Below are 25,688 nucleotides of genomic sequence, written 5' to 3'. Positions count from 1 at the left end.
TATTGAGCAGAGGTCCCTGTGTCACTGTTGGTTATCCATTTTGTCTTGTTTTTTATTTTTTTTTAGCTTTTTATTTTGTCTTGGAGTACTGCCGATTAACCATGTCACAGTGGTTTCAGGTGAACAGCAGAGGGACTCAGCCACACATACACTGTATCCATTCTCCCCCGAGCTCCTCTCCCACCCAGCCCGCCACTGACATTGAGCAGAGTTCCGTGTTGCTAGTTAGCAGGTCCTCGTTGGTTGTCCATTTTAATGTCAGTCCCCCACTCCCTTGCTACCCCTTCCCTGCTGTGTTTCCTGTGTTTCCTCTCTGGTAACTATAAGTTCATTCTTTTAAGTCTGTGAGTCCATTTTTGTCTTGTAAATAAGTTTATTTGTGTAATTTTCTTTAGATTCTGTGACATGATATCTGTCTTTCTTTGTCTGACTTACTTCAGTCATTATGACACTCTGGGTCCACCCATGTCGCTGCCAGTGGCATTATTTCATTCTTTTTGATGACTGAGTAATATTCCATTGTATGTAAGTCCCACATCTTCTTTATCCACTCCTCTGTCGATGGACATTGGGGTTGCTTCCATGTCCTGGCTATTGTAAACAATGCTGCTAAGAACATTGAGGTGCAGTATCCTTTTGGAGGATGTTTTTCTCTGGTTACATGCCCAGGAGTGGGATTGCTGGATCATATGGTAATTCTATTTTAGTTTCTTAAGGAGCCTCCATACTGTTCTCCATAGTGGCTGTACAAATTTACATTCCCACAAACAGTGCCAGAGGGTTCCCTTTTCTACACACCCTCTCCAGCATTTATTGTTTGTAGCTTTTTGATAATGGCCATTCTGACTGGTGTGATGTGACACGTCATTATAGTCTTGGTCTGCATTTCTCTGATAATTAATGATGTTGAGCGTTTTTCGTGTGCCTCTTGGCCATTTGTATATTAATATTTCTTTGGAGAAATGTCTGTTTGGATCTTCTGCCAGTTTTTAGATTGGGTTATTTGCTCTTTTTATTTGAGCTGCATGAGCTGTTTGTATATTTTTGAGATTAATCCTTTGTAGGTCACTTGGATTAAGTTTTTATGGCTTCTTTGTCTTCAGTTTTTTTTCACTAGCTTCCAGAAACATGCTTTTAGTTTTCCTCCTACCTCTCCATCATTCCTCTTATTAATAGTTTCTTCTGGTTCCTTCTTTTTCACCCTGACTCTGAATATCAAAGGACTTGCCTCTTGATCTTTTCCTGTATTAATTCCAAATGATGATTTCATCTAATTTCCTAAGTTCAGGTATCATGTATATGCCAGTGGCTCAAAATTTATATTAATTTAGTCTAAACCCCTTTATTGAATTCTTTACCAAACTTTTATAGCCAACTGCTTACTTAATATCTCCACTTGGAGGACTGCTGGATGTTTCAGATTTAACATGAAGAGCCCTGAAGGTTATCCCCTGTCCTCCAAACCTGTTCTGCCCTCAGCGTTCCTTATCTCAGGAAATGGCAATTCCATCAGGCCCCAAACCTTGGAGGCATCCTTGGCGCCTCTTTCTTTCACACCATACTCCTGATCCAGACCAGAAATCTTGGTGGTTCTCCTTTCAAGATATATTTAGAATCTGTCCACTTCTCAACATCATCATTACTATTCCTCTGACTGGGCCAGCATCACCCCTAGCCTGGATCACTATGTAATAGACTCCTATCTGATCTCCCCACTTCCTTCCTTGCCCTGCTGCAGTCTGTATGCAGAAACCTCAGGTGTTCTTTCAACATAAGTCTCTCAAAATCTTTTAGTGGCTCCCTATTGCTCTGAGAGTAAAAACTAATGTCCTTCTGGTGGCTCTCAATGTAGGGTAAGGAAATTAGAGAAAGCGAGGTTCGGAGAAAGAACTAGACTGGCACTTTACAAGAACAAATCACTTTTAATGAGGCAAGAAGGGGCAGCAGTCAGATTAGTGAGTTGCTGCACTAACCCAAGAAAAGAGTTAAGTATATATAGGCATATATGTGGAAATCTGCTGTCTTAAGGGGGCCTCTTCTTCTCCAAGGTTGTTCAGATTAGTTATATCTTAAACAGCTGGGGCAAGGAATTCTGGAGATCGGCCAGAGGCTGGGACCAGCCAGGATCTGGGCATAATCAATCTTAATGTCCATTTTTTTCTTCGGGTGAGAGAGTTCTTTGTTTTGTAGAGAATGGTGGGGAGGACCCAGAGGGGAGTTTTAACTCCAGGCTATTTTGAGCGCCTAACTTCCCTTCACTCAGAGTCCTCCGTGGCCTGTCCCCTCCTGTCTCCATCTCATCTGGCCCATCCCCTCACACACTCTGCTCTCAACACTCCGCTGTCTTTCCTGTTCACTTTTAAGGAGGCTTGCCCTGACCACCTGGTTAAACTCCCTTCATCCATTTCCCCTCCACACACTCCCAGACTCTCACACTGCTATTTCTTTGTCATACCTTCTAATGTGTTATATAACTTCATTGTGATGCTGATTGTTTGTTCTCTGTGTGTATACCTCTGTTAGAATGTAAATGTCAAGGCCAACCAAGAGTCCTTCTATACCTTGTTCAATGAATGAACCCGAGCACCTAGCACAGTGCCTAACATAGCAGTGGGTGCTCAAATATTTGTTGAATGACTAAATGTCTTATGGATTAATCAAAAGGGACACTATATAAGCACTGTTCATCTTCTTTTCATTTTGATCTTTAAAATTCTCTGCTATGATACTAAAATGATGTTTCACATGTTATACCTATATGACATGATGGTATTCATACCCACTCCACAGTTAATCAACAAGCTCAAACTCAGCAGACGTCAGACTTAAAAGTACCACTAATGCCATCTGTTGATGGAGAAAAGAGTTGATGCGTTTTGCTTTTGACCTATAGCCATATATACATGTTGAAATTGAAAATTTATAAATGGAAGAAATTTGTGTGTCTCTGTCACTGTTGTGAGTGTGTGGAGGGATGGAATGGCCGTCCCCATTAATAAGGAAAGCTAGACAGTTGGTGTCTGCTCTCCTGCATAGCAGCTGAAAATCTTGCAGAGCCTGGGTGGTGTGAGTGAGAACAGAATGGGGATACAGGCCCAGAGCACTGACCACAGGGCTGCATCAGTCGGATGCCTGGTAAATGCTGCAACTGGCAACAGCGATGCAGCTCTTCTCAGTGGCATAGAACGTCCCATCCGCAGTTTGAGAGTGATGACTTAGTTTTTATTGCTTTTACATCTCTCCACCACTACTCGCCTTGAAAAGCAGCACTTGGGTTCTTTGACTCCAGAACATACGGCAGTGAAGTTTTAGGTTTTAAGCTTTGACCCACATAGTTTCTGTATCAGAGAGATGACTGACTCGTGTGTTGAAATTTGTGTTTATTAGCTCATTTTCAAAAAACTCTATAAGATGTGTCAGTTTTGTGGCAGATAGTAATTGTCCTCAAAAGAAATTCTGATCTGGTACGAATATCCCACTTATCTGAGACTATGATTAAAGGCACCATTATTTGCCTGCTGACAGGGCAATTCAGTGGATACCAAGTCCAATTGTAATTGGGAACAAACAAGTTGTGTTTTTAAATTAGAATGAAATCTGTAGGCAAACAAGCCAATCAATGGGGCATGTAAAACCTCAGGAGATATTTTATGGCTTTGATTAATGCCAGGTGCTCCATGGCTCAGTAGTGGAATGCACCTGTTAGACTTCACTGGCCAGGTTACCACTGGCCACGTTGTAGTCACAGCAGGAATATCGCCCCAGGGTAGAGCTCAGGGTGCTGAGCCGTGTAAATAGGAACAGCAGACATGTTCTTGTCTCTTTGTGGCTTCCTCAAACGGAGATTCAGGTGACATTTGTCAAGAATCTGTCATGTGCCAAGCATCTCCACAAAATTTCACATAACCATCACAAGGGTGAGGGTAACAAATGTCATAAACAATTATATACTTGGAGCCAAGGAAGCGACTTTGCTAAATAAGCTATGCTTAGTCAGGGTCAAGCACTGAGTTTGCTCAGAGCTGGGATTTGAACGTGGGTCTCAGACTCTGAGTCTCGTGTTCTTTTCGTAGAGTTGTCTGTTCTCTCTTCGGATCACCTGAGAGGTGGGGTGCTGCCTGCCGTCAGCCGCACTGGGCCGGGACCAGGATTTTCTTTGGCTTTTGCATGTTTCCCCCCGTTCTATCAGAACTAAGCACAGAAGCAGGGCTGGACCATCCAGGCACTCAGAGCACGCTGCACAGCCGTGGAGAGGACTCTGAGCAAATGGGCTGATGTGAATGACAGGGTGTCATGGAACTGCTCTCTCAGCCCCTGTGTCTCCTCTTTTGGTCTCTAGGACGTTGTGAATATGAGAATATCAAGTGGAACATGAAATATGCATAGTTTCTTGCTCAGTTTGGTTTTATACAGTAAACATTAAGCATAGCCGAAGAAAAAAATGGACAAATGTACAAATCTATAGTAAAATGTACAAATGTATTTGATTGGTAACAGAGTACTATTATAGGAAAATGCGAAGAAACAAATTGCTTGAATTTTAGAGTTACATATAAACTCTGAAGACCCTGATAGATCTTTACGTGTCCCGTGTGTGTGTGTGCTAAGTCACTCCAGTCTTGTCCAACTCTTTGCGACCCTATGGACCGTAGCTCCCCAGGCTCCTCTGTCCATGTGATTCTCCAGGCAAGAATGCTGGAGTGGGTTGCCATGCCCTCCTCCAGGGGATCTTCCTAACCCAGGGGTCAAACCTGGGTCTCTCATGTCTCCTGCATTGGCAGGCAGGTTTTTTTTCCTACTAGTGCCACTTGGGAAGCCTGCTGAAGTGTCCTAAGACACTGAAGTTTCCTGAGAAGGCCCTAAAAGCATTGGAGAAACTGTTCCTTCTCTTGTCCCCTCGCCATATCTATAATGTTTTTTCTTGTTTTTTTTTAATTGAAGTATAGTTGATTTACAATATTATATTAGTTTCAGGTATGCAACATAGTGATTCAATATTTTTATAGATTTAAAAAATTATATAAATTTATTATAAATCTATATAAATTCATTTATAAATCTATAATAAAATTTATTGTAAGATATTTAAAGTTGTTATAAGATACTGGCTTTAGTCCCCATGCTGTAAAATATGTCCTTGTAGCTTACTTAAGCATAATAGTGCGTACCTCTTCATACCGTATTCCCTGTTTTGCCCCTCACCCCTTTCCTCTCCCCAGTGATAACCACTAGTTTATCCTCTGTATCTGTTTTTCTGTCTTGTTAATTTGTAAATTTCGCCAGGTCTTTGTGTTTAATTGTCTCATGTTTTATTTGTCAAAATATAATATTCTCTAGAAAAATGTCAAAATTTAACTGTAATAGGGATATTTGCTTTATCCGTCAACTCGTCGGATTAATATCAAAATTTTTTCAAGTTTGAGGAACCTAAATTTAGCTGATAAGGGGTCCTATCCTGATTTTTCTGTCAACTAGAAAATAAATTGTTATGATAGAGAATTAACACAATAGAAATATTAATTTGAAGACTCTTAAAGGTATGAGGGTAAACCTGGACGTTGCCTTTCGCCCTGCATTTACCAGGTGGCTCTGGTGGGTGGAGAGAATTGTCTGATCAATTGAGAGTACCTTCTGCTAGTTTAACCTTCTCTCTAGGTTCTGGGACATCTCTTTGGAAAAGCCCTCACAGACACTAACTCCAGTGATTACAGAGTATCGAGGGAGAAGGTAACTTACGTATTCATGATGTAGGGAAGCGTCTCTAGATCCAAAGAAAGTTTGAGGAGTGCCGGTCTCTTACGTATCCGCCCCCAGATGCCACTGTCCCTTTTCCCCTTTGCTTTCCAGCCCCATTATCTGTATCTAGTTTTTTCACTCCTCTACCTTTTGGCAACTCACTTATCATCAGAAAGTTTATATTGCCTCATAACAAACTGGAGAAAAGCTCATTTAACTGTAGTTAGTGTGGAGGCAGAATTGCAAACATGGACAGCTGACGTGCAGTTATGTAACCCAGCTGTGTCTGCATCCATGTCAAGTTGAACTGATGTATTGTCAGAGTAAAAGGCCAGAACAACTGCAGCGTTCAATCTTCAGAGCATGGTTTAGCATCCTGTATGCCCAGTCATCACAGCCACACGAGGGTTTATTTTAACTCCTAAGTTTCTTTTAAACATAGTATTTTTATATCCCACACTTTTATTAACATTTACTTTCTAAGACTATTCCACAAGTATTATCTCTTGCTGGAGCCTCAGAGCCACCCTACAAGATGGGCAGGATCAGATTCCATTTAGCAGGAGAGGAGCTGGACTTGGGGTTATTAAGACAACTTGCTCAGGGTTGTAAGGCTGGTGCCTGGTGCAGCCTTGAGCTTGAGGCTTGAGCCTGGTCTTCTTAAATGTGTGGCTTTGAAGTAAAATATAAATATTTAGATGCCTTTAAAAAAAAAGTATGATAGTAAATTAGGAGTTGAATGGAGTGTACAGGTCATTTAATGGTACTTAAAAAAAAACTGGTAAAGTAGTTAAGACACAGAAAGGTTAAGTTGCTTGCCAAAAGTCACATAGTTACAAAAATGGTAGAACCTGGCACCATTACATGCAAGAATATCCACGGAAAATGAATGGAAGCTTATCCTAGCCTGAAATGTGTATGTAGTGGAAACTGAATCATTAGAGGAATGAAGTTGGCTTATCTAACACAACCCTCGTCAGTTTATGGGGTTCCTTTCCCAGTCTGGAGGTCACCTCACCATTTTGACACAGTCCAGGTATTCAGAGTTGCCAGCAGCGATTGTACTGGTTTTGTCATCTTTCTCTCATGGATATATTTAGAGCTCAAAGTTACAGTTATTGAGTGGCTAAGCCCCGAGAATGCAGGGTTCATAGCAGAATTCATCTAAACCAGAGGTTACTGTATATGGGGCCAGGTCTGGGCAGCTGAGCTGACCTCACCTGCCTTGTTTATCTGTTTCTTGTAAGGTTCTGACAGGAGAAAGGCCTGGAGGCCCATTACATGTCCTCAGCCCTGGGATGGTGATTGCAGAGTTTTGGAAACATTTTAAAAATTATTTCCATCGGGATTATATAACCTGAAGAGTTGCCCTATCTCAGTCTTCTGGCACTATAACCAGATAAAAGAGGCAGAGTTGACATTTTAATTTTGTTTTTAGCCTGGATGCTAAACAATAAAGTTTAAATACTAGGGGTTAAATTTCATTTTTGCCTTCCCTCCCTCCCTCCTTTTTATTCTTGATTTGGGTTTATTATTCTGATTATCTTTATTGTTACTTTGACATTTATTAGCTATGCAGAATGTTTTGGTACTTTGCAGAATAAAAAATAATCAAGATTTTTCACCAAGATTTTCTAATTTAAGTAATTTTTGTTTTTTCATTCAAAAGCATGCTTACAAGATTTCCTTGACGACAAGAATATTTCTTTTTATAGTGTATTGATTTAAATAACAGAATTTACTGTGTGCTGATCTACACACACACACACATACACACCTGCTAAATTTTTTCCCTGTTATGTGGTCTGGAAATGTTTTGTTGTTCATTTATTTCCATTTCATTTCATTCATTCATTCCCATCCCAGTGGACTTCCCTAAAGAATATGAAGGAATTCACTTCACAGATATATTTTCTGATTCAACTCTCACAGCAGCCTTTTATGAGGAAAGCAGCATTGATACTGGTCTCTCCTACTAATAGATAAGAACCTGGACCAAAAGAGAGGTTTTCTTTTGCGCAGAGTTTCACAGTAAGTGGCAGGGATGTTACTAGGGTAGAGTTAGGGTGAGTTATTCCTTTGTCACTGCTGTATTTTCTCGCATGTGTAATTCCCTCTCAGGAATTACGACTCAGTTTGCAGATTCAAATTGAGCGGATTCAAGTGCATACCTGATAGATACTCACCGGGCGCCTGCGGGTGCCTTCAGATGTGGGATTGCAGTGCTGAGAAGGGCTGTAGTCTCTACTCTCAGGGAGCTCAGTAAACAGTAACCTCGTGAATAAACAAGGTAGTTTTCAAATAGTGATATTTTCTTTGAAGGCAGTAAAATGAGATGGAAGGTGGCGGTGGGACGTGACCTCAGTGTGTAAATCAGCAACAACCCCTTTGAGGAGGTGCTGGTAGGTGCATTCTTCTGGGTGAAGGGCAGCAGTAGGTATTTAGAAGACAGAAAAACGAGATGGCTTCCTGTTGCCCGCAGGAAGCCTATGGCATGGAAATTCTCTAGTTTCTGTCTTTAAGGCCAGCCAACAGTCAATGAATTTTTTCATTCAACTTATTTTTATCTGATGTATTATATTAAAATCTGTATGTTAGAAATGAAAAATTCTTGCACAGGACCCAAGCATTGCTTTTTCTGCAGATACCTCATTCACTACTTACATCCTCTAACTGCAGTCCTCAGTTCTCCTGTGGTTATTACATGAGTGAGTAGATGTCCTCTCACCATCACTTTATCCCCACTTTTTTCAGATTTTTTTCAGTGGTGTCTGTGCTTTTCTTGCTTTTCTAACCTTGCATTTATTTCCCTGCAGATCTCACCATCTGCTGCAATTTGACTACTCAGGTTAGTGAAAATTTGCCCATTTACCAGTTTTGTGCCTTAGGCAGTATTCACCAGCATTCTCCTACTTGAGATGAATAAGGATCTTTACTTCTCTGGCCACTTGTGACTCATTAATGGTGAAGTTCCATATCTTTAGAACAGTTTCATCCAAAAAAAGCTAGCTGGTTTTTTGAGTATTTTTTTCTTCTGAATTGTAGTACACTAGTATAGGAACCGGAGAAGGCAATGGCACCCCACTCCAGTACTCTTGCCTGGAAAATCCCATGGGCCGAGGAGCCTGGTAGGCTGCAGTCCATGGGGTCTCGAAGAGTCGGACACGACTGAGCGACTTCACTTTCACTTTTCACTTTCATGCATTGGAGAAGGAAATGGCAACCCACTCCAGTGTTCTTGCCTGGAGAATCCCAGGGACGGGGGAGCCTGGTGGGCTGCCGTCTGTGGGGTCACATAGAGTCAGACACGACTGAAGTGACTTAGCAGCAGCAGCAGCAGTATAGGAACATGATAGGAAGACAATATATAATACATAAGAAATCTAGAAATGAATCATTTACAGATAAATGAAAACAGAGCTGCTGCTTTTAGTAAGGTGGAGTAAGCTTGTCATGTCTTCCAAATTATATTTCAGTTCAGTCGCTCAGTCGTGTCCGACTCTTTGCGACCCCATGAATCACAGTACGCCAGGCCTCCCTGTCCATCACCAACTCCTGGAGTTTTTAATTAGCCAAAAATAATATGTACTTACAAGCAATAATATGTATTTACACATAATTCAACGCTAGTTTTTAGAAGTGATGGATGGTTTATTCAGGCATGAAAATTATCCCTAGAACGTGGGCCCTATACAGCTGAAAGATTTAAGATTTGTGGTGAAGAAAGAAATCCTCAAGCATTTAAGAGTATCTGATTTTATGTTAAGTCGGAATGCAGCAGTAGTGTGTTTTGGTTAGGCCCTTCTACTGTATGATGTGTTCAGTGTAAGTATGGGAAAGGCTGGTGAAGACTGTGGATTTATCTACAACATATACTGGGGCGTTTTGTGTGGGGAGGGTCCTAACACCTCATGAAATGATAAAGAAGAACCAGGTAAGGCAGACGGGACAAGGGTAGGGACAGAGCCTCCTCTTCACTGCTGCATCTCAGCCCCCAGCACGCAAATCGTTTTGACCAGTTTGAGGCTGAGCTTATAGGTTGGTTGAGTTGCTGGAGTATGAGGTCTAGTAATTTCCCTACTCCTGACAGTTTTTCCGTTCTAATTGTGCTTTATGTTCTTCAACTCTTGTGGAGAGGAGTTAATTGGTTTTGAGACTTTCTCTGATCACACGTGTAATTAGTGACAAGGTGGAAATAAAAGTATGTTTATCTAGACTAGTGTCGAGTAATTTAAAGATACAGAAATGAGCGGCTACAGGTACATAGTCAGTATATAGTCGGCCCTGCTAAGGTGGAATATCCTCTCTCATACCTGGTACCATGTGCTTCCAGGAGAATGGGATGTCTGAGTGGACCTCCACCACATAGACTAGCAGATTCTGCCGCAGCCTCGTGACCCCTGCACACATCTATAGAATGTAAAGTGCTCCCATATGTTGATTATTTAATTTATGAAGCATGGTAAAAACCTCAACATAAACCAGGTATCCCTGGGTTTGCTCCTGTGAACACACAGCTTCCTTTTACATGTCTGACTCCTCGGGAGCTGTCCTAGGGACTTCTCACAGCTCCCTGCCGATGTCTCCTGTCTCCTGGTCTCCAGCTTTCGGGGCCGCCCTGAGTCCTGAAGTCGGGATGCCCGGTCCTGGGGTCCCCATCCCACATCTCCTCGTGAGGTGCTAAGTTAGTGTCACATTCGCCTTCACAGCTGCCCGGTCACACATCTAGAGTAGTGTGTCAGACCTGGAGCCTCCTTTTCTCTCCTGAAACCAAATTCCTAGGTCATAAAACCTACCTGTACACATAATTTAAAAAAAAATCAGTAATGCCCCACTTGTAACATAAAAAGAAATAAAAATAGTTTTTGGATAAAATAAAAGGTAATGTTTGGGATATATGTGACAACACAGAGGAACCTTGAAGACATTATGCTAAATGAAATAAACCAGATACAAAGTGTATGATTTCACTTAGATGAGGCACCTAGGGGAGTCAGATTCAGAGAGATGGAAGTACAGTGAGGGCTCCCAGGGACTTTGAGAAGGGGGAAGAGGGGAGAGATTATTTAATGGGTTTGGAGTTTCAGTTTGAGAAAGTGAAGAAGTTCTGGAGATGGATGGTGGTGATAGTTACGTAAGAACGTGAATGTACTTAATGCCACTGACTGTATACACTTTAAAATTGCTTAAATGGTAAATGTTATGTGATAAAAAATTTATTAAAATAAAAAATTAATTGGAAAAAAAGCAATGTTTGGGCACAACTATATCAGATAAAAATAGCCTCTGTAGATTTCCAGAACATCCCTCCAAGGGAGTGAAGCAGTGTGTATTGCCGACTTGAAACCAAGGAAGTGATGTCCAAGATCTTAGACTTTGTAAGGAACAGCGCTCACAATTTCAAAGACTTTTTTACCTGCTCTGCTTAGGCCTTCCAACTCTCAGTATATAAAAGACTGAGAGTCATGCCAGCTGCCTTAATCCAGACCACTCAGGCTTTCTACTTTCTTATCTATCCTGCAGAGGTGTGGTCCTTTTCTTCCTGAACACTTTAAAATCACAAGACAGGACCGAACATGTCTAAAGTAATGTTAGTCACCACCACCTCACCCCGACTCTGAAGTAGTCTTATTCTTTAAAGAGGGGGTAAAAACTGGGGTAGACGGTTTTCAGAAGTATGTGAAAGGGGCAGCAGTGGAAGGGAGACTGATCTGCACTTATTCCTATTTTTTTCCTTTTTGGCCATCCCGTGAAGCATATGCTGCTTCGAAGTCGCTTCGGTCGTGTCCGACTCTGTGCGACCCCATAGACGGCAGCCCACCAGGCCCTGCCGTCCCTGGGATTCTCCTGGCAAGAACACTGGAGTGGGTTGCCATTTCCTTCTCCTTTGTGTGAAAGTGAAAAGTGAAAGTGAAGTCGCTCAGTCGTGACTGACTCGTGGCGACCCCATGGACTGTAGCCCACCAGGCTCCTCCATCCATGGGATTTTCTAGGCAAGAGTACTGGAGTGGCTTGCCAAGCATATATAGGATCTTAATTCCCTGACCAGGGATCAAACTGATCGCACTGTAGTGGAAGTATGGAGTCCTAACCATTGGGCTGCCAAAGAATTCCCTAATCCTAACGGTTTTTGATCTTTATTCAGATAATTTTTTAAAAATGTGATGTGATTCTAGGGAGAGAATTTAAGAGATAACTCTTAGAATTAGTAAAAAAGACAAGCTCTGTGGTGTGCCTTAGAAAGACTGAAGGAGAAAGGCGGCCAGAAGGCTTTTGGTAAAAGGGTTCTCTAGCCAGCATCACTAGCCTGAAAGAATCTTAGTGAGGAGAGGTTAGAAGAAGGTAGAATTTTTGTGGAAGGATCAGTCTTTTATCACTTTAAAATTAAGGGCAAAATCAAGAGGCTAAGTAAGAACTAATAATGCTCCAGGGTCATTATCAAATTACCCAGAATCCTAGTGATTTAAATAATACTTTCTGAAGTTATCCCTTCCTATTTTAAGACGAAGTCTATCTTAAAAAATTCAGCCTTAATTGAACTAGCCTTTTGCTGGGTGCATTTGTTCATTTTGGACTATTTTTCTAAATTCATGCAGTTCAGCTGCTGACTAGAAACTCCATAACCCACACCTGTCTATCTGCATGTACATTTAGCTGATGGGTGATTTTATCACCAGATGAATCCAAGAGTAAGTTTAGAAGAGCATGTATCACCTCCTCCCTTAAAAAAAAAAATAAATGAAAACATGGAAAGTCAGTGATGCCTCAGAAAAGCATTAACCACAACCAGGGGTCTGCATCTGTGGAGACCTTGCTACCACTTTATGCCTTCAAAGTGCTGTCCTGAAGCGTTGGCAGTCATGCAGGCATGCTAGGGACCACAGCGGGGCCTTCCCGAGCCATCCCGACCAGAGTAGAGGCAGTCTGCCTCCTTCCCAGATGGGCCCGGTCTCCACGGTTCACAGTCCACTGTGTTCATCCAGCCTAGCCAGGACCCACGAGTCTGAGGGAGTGGTGACCTTGGTGTGCCAAGAATGAGCCTCCAAGAAAGCTGGTCAGAATCATATTTGGATTTGGGTGGAATGAATAAAAATTAAGTCAACCAACAGATTAAACACCTTTCATAGTTCAAGAAGGATGAGAATAATTTTTGATAATTTGAGAACTGTCTGGCATGGATATTATTGTCAGGGTCACTAATAACTTCAAGTTATGTAAAAACCCTAGTGATTTATTTTTTAAGATTAAGTTCATTTTAACTTCTATAATTTAGGATTATTTGAAAAAAAGTGAAGTTGCTCAGTCGTGTCCGACTCTTTGCTACCCCGTGGAGTATAGCCCACCAGGCTCCTCTGTCCATGGATTTTCCAGGCAAGAATACTGGAGTGGGTTGCCATTTCCTTCATCCAGGGGATCTTCCCAACCCAGGGATCAAACCCAGCTCTCCTGCACTGCAGGCAGACACTCTAACCTCTGAGCTACCAGGGAAGCTTCTAAATCCAGATTGGTTTTGACAGATAATTCCTCTGAAACATTTTGCCAAATCTCATCTAAACAATACTGTGTCAAGGATGAACTTTGTTTTAATCAAAGGAAAATTATTTTTGGAAAAAAAAAAACACAGAAAAATAATCAGGTCTTAAGAATTTTTAGAGTTAGAAAATGTTTTCCAAATCAGGGATTTCCAAACCATCAGCTACCTTCCTTCCTTTAGAACTCGTCTTTTTCTACCCCTTGGTGGCTGTTAAATAAGTTCCTGGAAACTCTTCCCTTTTTTAGTCTTGACTTTTATGTGTCTTAGTAGTGCCGTGTGTGATTACCGGCACCATGGAAACCCATCTCAATGAAATGGGAAGACTGGCCGTTTAAAAAAACAAACAGAGCCAACTGCCCATGCCTCCTAGAGTCCTGCCAGGGCAAAGGTCTGCCCTCCGCTGGGTTAGTTCCTGGGGAGGCAGGCAGTACCCATGCCACGGCTTTAATCGCAACAGGTACCTTATTAGTAAAGAGACAGTGGGCTGCCTAAGATATTAGCCCTTAAAAATGTTGGCAGCCAAGGAGGTTCTGTGTTTTCACTTCAAGTACATCTTAGAGCTGTTTTACTTCAAAGCACAGTTGATCAGATTTAACATGTTAAAATGATATTTTGAGGCTGCTCTAATCAGCACTTGTCTTAATGGCCATAACGTCCTATTTCAGTATTAAATGGTGTAAAGGGATTAATTTTATGTACCCAAATCCGTGGGCTTAGTTTTCTGCTATCTATAGTCACCTCACTGGACTTGCTGGTGTACTGTACTCGTGTAAAACTTTCTCAGGGAATGCCCTGTAGTGCTGACTTACTTTCTTAGCAAAAACAAAGATGGAAAAAAACACAATTGTTGTAAAAAAGAAAGAAAAAAACAAACCAAACCCTCCATCCATTCAGATTTCTGTTCATCGTTCTTTGAAGTCAAAGGGTAGTATAAAGTTTTGATTTGCAACAAAATCTGAGATTATCCATTAACTACTCTAGCAGCCTTCTACTGCCTTTCAAATGTACATGTAATTTTTAAAGGAACCAGGCTCTTTTCTTTGTGATTGCCTTAAAAAAAAAGTATATTTAAGTAGAATACACTTAAATACTCCACTTAAAGAGTTATGGAGTAGCTTTTTGGGTGTTGAAAGGATGTGTTCTTAGAAATTAAATTGCATGCAAGGAAGAGGCAACAAGCGGAACCTGCTAATCTCAGGTTAGAAGAGATTAACTTGCTCAGGAAGAGCGAGAGAGCAGAAGTGCTCGGAACTCAGCATCCCTGTGGGGAAGTAGGAAGCTGGAGAAATTCTGAATTCCACAGCCCTGAAAATACGGTGCAGCATTTATTATCCTGTTTTTGAAGGTACTGTGTAAATGTAAATGATACAGGTCCCTTGTCCCCACCGAAAGGAGTGCAACGGGACTGCCTGTTGTCTGCCTCCTTCTCAGCTTGATGGTGTGGATCTGATGGGGAGGGCAGAGGATCAGGGAGTGAGATGCCACAGACAAGGACAGGTAGTGGCTGCTGCCTGGAATCAGCTCTCTCCCAAAGGGCACAGTAACTGCAGCAACAGTGGATGATAAATAGGGTTTGGTTTTTCCCCTCAGTTCTGCAGAGGCAGTTGTTCCATTAGCCCCATAGCCTGCAGTGCTCTACTGCGCCTGCTTTTACCCTGCTTTCCTGGCCTTCCTGAAATACCGCCTTTGTTAGCACTTGCTACTTGAGTCAGTCAGCTGTTACTACAAGTCTGCTGTCAGAAATAAAGTTGTTTTTGTTCTACATCTTCAGTAGTTTTCCTCCTTTAACTGCTATCCCCTAGTGATACATAATTTAACTTGTATGTACCAAAGTTTTATCATTTTTTTGTAATAAATTATATAAAAGGTATTAAATGAAGACCACCCATCCCTTTAAAATGGTGCTGGTGGAGGGGAGGACAGTGAGGCTAATAACTATTGCACGGCCAGATAACACTCAATCTTAGAAAGCAGTACTGTAGGTGATTATTGGACTTTTTCTTTTTTTCCCCACACTGCCAGCCATGTGGGATCTTACCCAACCACATGTCGAACCTAGGCGCTCAGCACCAAGTCCTAATCACTGGACTGCCAGGGAGTTCTCTAGTTATTGCATCTTTTGGACCAGTGAGCTCCTTGTTTTGCAGCTGCGTAGTGTCAGAGAAGGCAATGGCACCCCACTCCAGTACTCTTGCCTGGAAAATCCCATGGACAGAGGAGCCTGGTGGGCTGCAGTCCATGGGGTCGCTAGGAGTTGGACACGACTGAGCGACTTCACTTTCATGCATTGGAGAAGGAAATGGCAATCCACTTCAGTGTTCTTGCCTGGAGAATCCCAGGGACGGGGGAGCCTGGTGGGCTGCTGTCTGTGGGGTCGCACAGGGTCGGACACGACTGAAGCGACTTAGCAGCAGCAGCAGGGTCACTGGATTTCAGGGGCTTCCGTAGATAAAGTGAGTTGAGGTTCCCTTCTGCTGGGCCATCTTCTGTCGTGAAACCACCCGTCAAGGAGAAGCTTGAGTTTCTAGTGCACTGCGTCAGCTGTACTGGAGCTGGTTTCATACGATGGCTGTCTGCTGGGCTTCCTTCACAGTTGGCTCTCGGAGCCAGAAGACTCAGCCTGGCTTCTCAGCTGAAGAGCACTACCTGATGTCTCAGTGTCTGCAGCTGTGCCTCATGTTGGGAAGAGGTAAGAGGGGGAGAAGCCAGGCTGAGGCCAGCGCCGTGAGAGGGTCACTTTCTTAGGCACTGGCTCTAGGCTCCAGTGAGTGGGGAGGAGCTTCTCCCTTCACTTGGCTGATCAGAATCGTGTCCTCCATGGAGAGAGGCTGAATCGCCCTTTACTTGAAGTGGGGATGGTTAGGAGGGAAGGGTGTAAACCCTGAGCTCATGTGTCTTGTTCCCTTCTTTCACCCATGGATAAGCAGTGAGAAGCTATGATGGGTTTTAAGTTCTTGGTTATCTTTGGATAACAAAACAAAAAGAGGGTTTCACCCAGTCCAAAAATGGCTTCTGTGACTGATGAAGTTCAGTTGTTGTTGGAATGATGGAAAATGTTTCAAGAGCAGGCAGTACCCAGGCTCTGGTCATCACTGAGAGGTGTGCAGCCCTGGAGTAAACACATGTTTAGAATAGAAACAAAAGAGTAGTCCCTGCCCTAAAGGCACTTCCACATTTGGATAAAGTCGGTTTTAAAACCACTGTTCTAAAAATGATGTTTTCCCTGTTGAAGTGAAGTGTTAGTCACTCAGTTGTGTCCGACTCTTTGCGACCCCACGGACTATAGCCTGCCAGGCTTCTCTGTCCATGAAATTCTCCAGGCTGGAATACTGGAGTGGGTTGCCATGCCCTCCTCCAGGAGATCTTCCTGACCCAAGGATCAAACCCAGGTCTCTAGCATTGCAGCCAGACTCTTTACCGACGAAGCCACTGGCGAAGCCTATCCCCTGGGTAGGTAATGGCTTCTAATAAGAGCTCTCTATTGGTTTAAATAAGTTAGGTTAAACATGGGAACATCTGGTCAACATCTTCATGTCCCTGCCCATGGGACTGTTATTGGAAATACCAGTTTTGCCAGTACTCGTGCCTTCTGCTAAACTAAACTGTGTGCCAGTCTCCAGAGGATGAAGGATGGGTGGGGATTCCGGGAATAGTTGTAGCAGTAGTGGGGGGCCCAGGCTGGTAGAATACACCAGCTCTCCCGTGGGCTGTTTCCTCAATGAGGAAGATCTGCTGGACCAGTAGATGCCGCCTCCCCAGATGCTATTCTCCAGTTCCCTTATTTCCTGCCCAAACAAAACCAGAAGACAAACAAAATAAACCACAGCTTAACTTTGAACATTTTGGCTGAGGGTAGGAAAGGAGGTATTAGAAGCTGAAGTTCTTGCTTTGTTTCAACAACAATAACAAAATTCAATGAAATAAGGCCCGTTATAGCTGAAGAAGTAAGTTTCCACTTAAGCATAATTTGAATTTACCAAATTTACCATTATTTCACAAGACCCCCAAACATTTATCCTCATTATTCCTTTTAAGGATTACAAAGTGTAGAGCGGGGGGAAGAAAAATAAACCACTAATAAAGGATAATAGTGCGGCAGGCATGTGTTCTTAGTTTCATCAAAAGAATGACTAGCATATTCAGTCTGGTTTGAATACTAAAGAATGTCTCTTAAAAAATTACACTAGATCCTTTGAGTGATTCCTAAAGTGGATTAATACATGAGAGTCAGAATTCAAATTCCAAATAAAGCTGATGAATTCCCGTAATTATATCTCACCTGCCTCAGATCAGGTTATTCATTTTCTTTAGAATTGAGCTGTATTCCATCTCTGATAAGGACCTGGAGGAATTTGCCAGTTTGAAGTCACTTTTATCAACAGCTGTTTTATCTTTGTGTCCACAAGTGAATTTCTTAGACCAGCACTCTTCAATAGAAATATAATGCAAGACACATGTCATTTAAAATTTTCTTGTCATATTTTTAAAAGTTAAAAAAACAACAACAAAAAAAACAGAAAAAAGACCTCAGAAATGTTTTCATAATATATTTTATTTAGCCAATATAGCCAAAGTATTATTCCAACAAAGAATTGGTATTTTTAAATTATTGAGATATTTTACGTTTTTTTTCCACTAAGGTTTCTAAATTTTCTGTGTGTTTTACACTTACACATCTCAGTTCAAATTAGCCACATTTCAAGTGCTGGACAGCCCAGCCCACCGTGGCCAGCACCCACCGACGTGGGTGCATGAGGAGGCAGCTGGAGGTGAGGCTTCATCTGACAAACCAGGAGTCTGAGCTTTACCCTGAAGGCTGCAAGGCCACAGTGGTGAAGCAGTGTTATTTAAAATTTGAACTTCATCTGGTGGTCTCAGGGGATGCAGGTTAGGGGTTTAGGAGTGAGGGCTCTGGCCTGAGGCACGTTCAAGCGGGTGTAGGGATCCAGGGGAGGAGTGATCCCCCAAAGTAGAAACTGTGGGGAGCATGGACCAAGGGAGGGTGTCTGAAAGGTTTGGGAGGACAGGTCATCAGAACTGGATGGCGGCTACTGGATTTGAAGGGAGGGGGGTGGTCTAGGATGGTTGTCCAGTGTTTACCTGGGTGGTTGGGTCAACAGCAGTGGTGGTGACTGAAATGGAAGAAGGAAGGTGGTGAGCCCGCCAGGCCCCTCTGTCCATGGGATTCTCCAAGCAAGAATACTGAGGTGGGTTGCCGTGCTCTCCTCCAGGGGATCTTTCTGACCCAGGGGTCGAACCCATGTCTCTTCTTATCTCTTGCATTGGCAGGCAGGTTCTTTACCACTAGCGCCACCTATGATGCCAGAAGGGCTGGGGAGGGCGCTCAGTACTTAAGATGCCCATGAAGGCTAGGCAGAAACCCAAAGGGGATGTAAGGGTCAGGTAATCAAGGACAGCTTTATAGAAAAGGTGGGACTTGGGCAGAGTCAGAGAACCAGGAGAAGTGGCAGCAGAAATGTAGACAGATGAGAAGGTGTTGGACGTGTCTAAGTGACACCGTGATTAAACCTTCCTGCTGGGCCAGATGAGATCAATGCTGTAGACATGTCGTGTTTGGCACACATGGGGTTGGATCACGCAGTGTTCTAAATTTAAGATAGATGCCAACATTTCCACACAAAAATCCAGATTTCTGACTTTTCTTTAAAATAAAAGGCAGCCAGGAGGTTGACTTGGCAGCACAGGAGGTCCTATACGGTAATGATGGGACTCAGTGTACGCAGTCCCTCTCCAGCAAGTCTCTTTTATTCCTTTCTGCTGTTTACCCGAATCCTGTAGACATCTGAGTTTTCTGAGTCAAGGATTGGTAGGTAATAAAGTTACAGAGATAGATCAGTGACAGATTATGGAGGGCTTTTAATACCAAAGTAAGGGGTATAAATGTAGTCAGCTGATGTATAAGGGATCGATGAAGATTGAAGCCATGTTTAGGAGAGTTATTCTGTTCTGGTTGTTGGATATTTATTTATTTGGCTGAGCCAGGTCTTAATTGTGGCATGCTACCGCATGTGGGATAGATCCCTGTATAGCATGTGGGATCTAGTTCCCTGACCAGGGATCAAACCTGGGCCCCCTGAACCTGGGAACACAGCATCTTAGCCACTGGACCATCTCCTTGGAGAGTTATCCTGGAGCACTGTGAAAATACAAGAGGAAGAATAGTTAACCAGTTTTGAAAGGGAAAAGAGAGATGCGATGGTGTTGGTTACCCAAGTAGGCCTAAAACTGCAAAATGCAGGTCTTCTAAGGCAGTGTTGTCCAGAAAGGCTGCAGGTGCCACAAGCAGATCACTTGGGCCAGCATGCTTTCTGGGAAACTGGCTTTGTACACTTTCAGAATTCAGGCCAGTGTTTGGTGTAGGGGACAGTGAGTCTGACTGTTTGAAACAACTGTTTGATATAATAACTCTGTGATTGCAGAGAAAGCAGTGGAAGTACAGTTCAGTTCAGTCGCTTAGTCGTGTCCGACTCTTTGTGACCCCATGAATTGCAGCACACCAGGCCTCCCTGTCCATCACCAACTCCCGGAGTTCACTCAGACTCACTTCCATCGAGTCAGTGATGCCATCCAGCCATCTCATCCTCTGTCGTCCCCTTCTCCTCCTGCCCCCAATCCCTCCCAGCATCAGAGTCTTTTCCAGTGAGTCAACTCTTCGCATGAGGTGGCCAAAGTACTGGAGTTTCAGCTTTAGCATCATTCCTTCCAAAGAAATCCCAGGGCTGATCTCCTTTAGAATGGACTGGTTGGATCTCCTTGCAGTCCAAGGGACTCTCAAGAGCGTTCTCCAACACCACAGTTCAAAAGCATCAATTCTTCGGCGCTCAGCCTTCTTCACAGTCCAACTCTCACATCCATATATGACCACTGGAAAAACCATAGCCTTGACTAGACAGACCTTTGTTGGCAAAGTAATGTCTCTGCTTTTGAATATGCTATCTAGGTTGGTCATAAGTTTTCTTCCAAGGAGTAAGTGTCTTTTAATTTCATGGCTGCAGTCACCATCTGCAGTGATTTTGGAGCCCCCAAAAGAAAGTCTGACACTGTTTCCACTGTTTCCCCATCTATTTCCCATCGCAAAGAGTCAGACACGACTGAGCAACTGAACTGAACTGAAAGGGTGTGCTGGTTACCTTTTATTAAAAATGTTTTTAAAGCCCTCTTATAAAAATTATTTATACAGGCTAAACCATGTTGTTTTTTCTTCATGTGTTCCTATGAAAAATTATCATAGACAAATTTTTATAAAAATTTGACTTTGGAAGGAGAGTCTTTTACATGTACAAAAAAAGGCATTTGTACCAAGCCTCAAAACTTGTCAAGTTTTCCTACCACATTTAGTGTGGCTTCTTTCTCTTTGGCCTACAGATGAAATATGTGAATGAAAGGTTTCAAGATGAGAAAAATAAAGAGGTGGTTCTCATGTGCATCGGCATCACTTCAGGAGTCGGACGGCTGCTCTTCGGCCGGATCGCGGATTATGTGCCTGGCGTGAAGAAAATTTATCTCCAGGTACTTTCTTTTTTTAAAAAAACATCTTGTACTATGTAAAGTTTTAAACCTCATTGATGAACCTCCCATGTACCCAATCCCACAGTGTCAGGCATTATTGCATGGATTTCCAAGGGAACTAAGAAGTACAGGGAGATGCTTTCAGGTCAGCCTATGGAGTGGAGATGGGCTTGAGGTGTTGCTTTGATTCTTTATTATTTTTTTTTTCTATTTTTGCTGTGCTGGGTCTTCTTGGTTGTGTGGGGTCTGCTCTTTGTTGAGGTGCGCAGGCCTCTCATTGCGGCGATGTCTCTTGTTGCGGAGCAGAGGCTCTGGGGTGTGGGGCTTCCATGGTTGAAGCATGTGGGCTCAGTGGTGGTGGTTCCCAGGCTCTCGAGCGCGGGCTCAATAGAAGTTGCTCTGTGGCGTGTGGGATCTTCCTGGACCAGGGATTGAACCTGTCCTCTCTGCGTTGGCAGGTGGATTCTTTACCACTGAGCCACCAGGGAAGCCCTTACAGGTACTTCCTTAATAAGCCTTTATTCCTCTAGCAGATTTATCCTTGTCACCTAATGGCTCATACATGTACTTATTTACTTAAATTCTTCCGTAAACATGAGAACTATTTTCTAGACCTCAACAAGCAGCTTTTAAAGAGCAAAATCAGTTATGAGGTCTGGGTTTTTTCTTTGGCTGTGCTGCATGGCATGTGGGATCTTAGTTCCCTAACCTCCAGTTTGCAGAGGGAGCTCAGAGTCTTGACTGCCAGGGTAGTTCGGAGTTCGGGGTTTTCAACATAAGAAATTGGTGAGCAAACAATATTCTTTGTTCTGTCATGGAACTGCACCAAACCAGAATGGTTTTCTATCTTTTGCGTTTTTCTAAGAATGCTTTATTTTTGATGTAGTTCTCATGGTCATGTGCCTTTGGCAATCCCTGTGAAATTCAGGGGTGTGCATGTCTTTTGAATTTTCTCACTGCAGATTGCCTTCTGGGTGTTGTGGGCTGTGCTGTCCCGAGACCATACTGTTGTTCACTTCACAAGTATTTAAGTGACTCCTCCATGCCCAGTACTGTGCTAAATGCTACAGATGAAACACCATCTGTGTGCTCTGTGACGAATGGTCTCTGGGCAAGACAGATAAAGCCGTGTTCCAGCACAGTGAAATAACGGGGCTAGGTGGGGCCACAGAAACACAGGCCCAAAGCAGCTAAATCACTAGAGGAGGTCTGAGCAGGCTCCCTTGGCTGGCGGACTGTTGAGAGGTAACAGTTAAATAGATAAGGAAGACAGAGAAGAGTGCTGCAAGCAGAAGCAGCTGCACGGGCAGAGATGGAGATGTGACATTGTGTGCTGTGTCTGGGAACAGTGTTTGAGTGGACTAAGAGAATAGTAGATTGGCTGGCTGGCGAATAGGCAGGAGTCAGGTTGGGAAGGGCCTTGTGAGCACAGAAGAGGCTGAGCTCGATCCTGAATCTACCAGGAGCCATTAAGGATTTTTTTATACAAGGGCGTGACAAGAGTTGTATTTTATAAAGCTTAGCCTAGTAGCTGTGAAGGGTGAATACAGAGGAGGAGGGGCCAGGGTTCATACAGTCACAAAAGGCCACATATTATGTGGTTCCCTGTATACCTAGTGTCCAGAATTGGCTGATCCAGGGACAGAAAGTGTAGATCAGTGGTTGCTGGTGGCTGAGCGAAGGAGGGTCTGGGGAGTAACTCCTACCGGCAGTGGGGTTTCTTTTGGGGTGATGTAAATATTCTAAAACTACACAGTAGTGGTGGTCAATGAACCGAGTGCGCCTTCCCTCCTTGCCCAGCCCTTCAAGGTGCGTACCATCGCACTTACAGACGTGAACTCGGAGGGACAGAGGCTGCCTCACTGTGGGTGTCTCTGTAGATCTAGGCGGTCAGCGCAGTAAGGAGTCTGGTCACATAGCTGGAAGGCTGGGAGAACACTACCTTTGCAAGTATTTCTGTGTTAATGACCATTCCCCCTTTTATTAACACCTTAACTGTGGGTATCTCTGTCGAATGTTTAACAGAAGTCTTGTTCTCAAGTGTCAAGGGAGCCCTCTAGTGGACATTTGTTGCCTTACAGACTTTTGGCTTCCTTTCATTTATTAAAAGAGTGTCTGCTGTGCCCAAGCACCAGCCCCGACCCTGGTGGGTGATACAAACATGATACAGACATGGTCCTTGAGTTCCCAGAGCAAGACCTGAGGCAGGGAAAAGCTGGGCATGATTGGGAACTCAAGAAGACAGAGTGGCCTGGGAAGAGGTTGGAAAGAGCAGGGCATGGGGAGAGGAGGGGCCTCTCCCCATGATTAAACAGAGCCTTGGAATACACGGAGGAGACATTTTACTTTAAGCATAGTAGGTCCTTGTTGGAGAATAATGTGATCTTGCATTTTGAAGTCGGCGTGGTTGCTCCGTGTGTGGAGGATTGAAGACTGTGAGGGAAGCGGGAGTGCAAGAGGGAGGGAGACCAGGGAGGAGATGATACAGCATCCAGGTTAGAGAGGATGGAGGCCAGACTGTGGTGACACGATGGACGAAGTCATGGCGTGTTTTATACATCAACACTTTACTCCAAAACAACTTTTGACTTTAGAAAGGTTTCCCCCCAGAGGAGGGTCATTTACAACATAACAGGGGGCAGATACATTAGTAGTTCATGTAACTGAGGAAAGAAAACAGCCTTTCCTGACTTGGCCCACGTGTGGCCGACAGTTACACGGAAGTGAGTGAAGAATGAGTAATTTCATTTTGGATGAAAGGTTAGCCACAGTGTGGCACAGCGAGTGTCACAGCGAGGTGAGGTGACTGCAGTCCAGGGAGGCCCGTGGAGCAGAAGGGGTGTCCTGTGCTGCTGGGAGCCACCAACAGCCCTCCCCGCTCTGTCTCTCCCCTGCCCCAACTCCCAAAAATTGTGTGGTTTTTGATCCTTGGCTCTTCTCTGCTGTGATCAAGTCCAGCTCTGTGGGTCGGCTTATTCCTCCTCCCCTCCCTGTCTCCCTGCCTGGCTGTTTGCCCTCTGGCCCCGCTGTTAAGGGCTGGAATGCTTCTGCAGCCTACCTTCCTCTCCTTCCTTTCCTGGCTGCTGGGTTTTCTCAGACACGCCTGCTTCTTGCTGCTGTTACAGCTCAGCCTTGTCAGGGCAGTCCTCCTCCCTCCCTGTCCCTGTGACACCAGTTCTGAGTGGCTTCCAGGCCTGGGACACAGTTCGCAGCATCCCATGTGGTCTGCTTTGGGGGCACAGTCATCTTGGGTTTGGGGAGGCTGCAGAGCAGAAAAGCACAGACTCTAAAGTGAGATACAGCTTGTCTCCCCCAGATCCTGCAGAGGGTTGTGTGAGGATTCATGGTGACAGCTTACGTAAACTGCCTGCCCAGGGGGATCACTAATAAATCCTTGCTTTTGTGAGATTTTAATATTCTATTAAATACTGAGGCAGATCCTGATTTGGAACAGGTCTCAAGAAAGGAGACCTTGGTTTTTCTGATGTGGGGATCTTTGCTTATAGGTAACAGAGTTTAGGAATATATCTTACACTTTTGCTAAAGAGTTCTGAATTTAAACTTCCAGCAAGGTCTTGGGTAACCAAGTATTTTTAGCCTAACAATTCTGAATACTGAGCGAAGAGATGATTGAAATGTATTATATAGAATGATAAGAGAATCTCTGCAGAGGTTCCCGGAGTACTCCATTAGGAGAGGGAAGACTGCGTCCTGGCACCTTCCCAGCCATCCTTCTTAACTTCACAGGCCTGTCTTTCTAGTCACCAGTACAGTATTGCAGATTTCTGTCTTTACTGTGTACCTGTTTCAACAGTGTGAGTTTAAAGGTTTGGAAGTTGTAACTCTAATGAAAGAATGGAAAGCTTTGGATTAAGATCACTCTCCCATTGTGTCAGATTGCTCTGTGCCATGGATGTAAACCAAAGTGTGGACATCATATCCATGTACGTAAGCAGACAAACCCCGATGGGTGCGCACAGGAAGGGTCTGGGAGGACCATCCCATTAGTGACTGGTTATTCCTGACCAGGACAGTGTGGGTTGAGGGTGGAGGGGGTTGAAGGAAGACTTTCATTTATTACTGTATACATTTTTCTACAGTTTGAATTTTGTCAGGAATATATTCATGAGTTACTTTTGAAATGCAGAATTGTTTTTTTGTAATTTAGAAAAATGAATCACTTTTAGATCCATCTTCCTCTGGAAGTCACTTCTGCTTGTAAAACAAACTGAGCCTCATTGCCCAGTTTTGTTGTTGCTGCTGCTGTTTTTTGTTCCCTTTTAGTATTTTATGTTTTCTGAAAGATACCTTGGGATAAAAGGTATATGCTTTACCAAACATAAGCTACTTCTACAATGGTATCCAGATATTGAGCAGTTCCCCTGCCTGAACAAGGAACCAGACTATGATTCTCTCTTCTCACCTGGGCTGTGGCATTGGGGCTGGTTCCTCCTCCAGGCAGAACTGGTGGTGTTTATGTGTAGTAGGAAAGCTGGACAGACTTCTGGGTGAAGCGCTGCCACAGGACTGCGTGCTTTAGAAGAAGCCGGATGCCCGGCTGTGCCCTGAACACTTCCCTTTGGTGTGATGGACCCGAAGACCACTGCTGCCAACTAGTGGACTCCTAGCCAGAGGCTCTGAGAGTCTGCAAACTTTATATTGAATAAATTCATAGGAGCAACACTTGTTTCTAACTGTGGCCAAGAGAATATAAATTAATGTAATTTGCATCTGCCTCTGAAAGTGCCTTCTGCTTATTCAGGTGCAGCTCATTTTTCCCTCTTCCGTCATTATGCTTAGATTTCTGAGCAAAACTGCCACTGACATTTCCTCCAAAAATGTTCTTTGTGACAGAAATGGGAACTATAATAGCAAGGACTTTGCTTGT

General features: G+C 43.5%; 1 protein-coding gene across 1 annotated transcript in view; it reads left to right on the top strand.

The window, feature by feature from the left end:
• The window catches only part of SLC16A10 (solute carrier family 16 member 10), a 119,954-nt gene that overhangs the window by 80,694 nt on the left and 13,572 nt on the right, over positions 1-25,688 (top strand). Inside the window, exon 4 of the mRNA XM_027551203.1 lies at positions 20,657-20,800. Within this exon, the coding sequence (XP_027407004.1) occupies positions 20,657-20,800 (144 nt within the window). The remainder of the gene's footprint in view (positions 1-20,656; positions 20,801-25,688) is intronic.

This window comes from Bos indicus x Bos taurus, chromosome 9 (genome assembly GCF_003369695.1).
Source record: "Bos indicus x Bos taurus breed Angus x Brahman F1 hybrid chromosome 9, Bos_hybrid_MaternalHap_v2.0, whole genome shotgun sequence".
NCBI classification, from domain to species: domain Eukaryota; kingdom Metazoa; phylum Chordata; class Mammalia; order Artiodactyla; family Bovidae; genus Bos; species Bos indicus x Bos taurus.
This window is presented reverse-complemented; position numbering and strand designations above follow the sequence as displayed.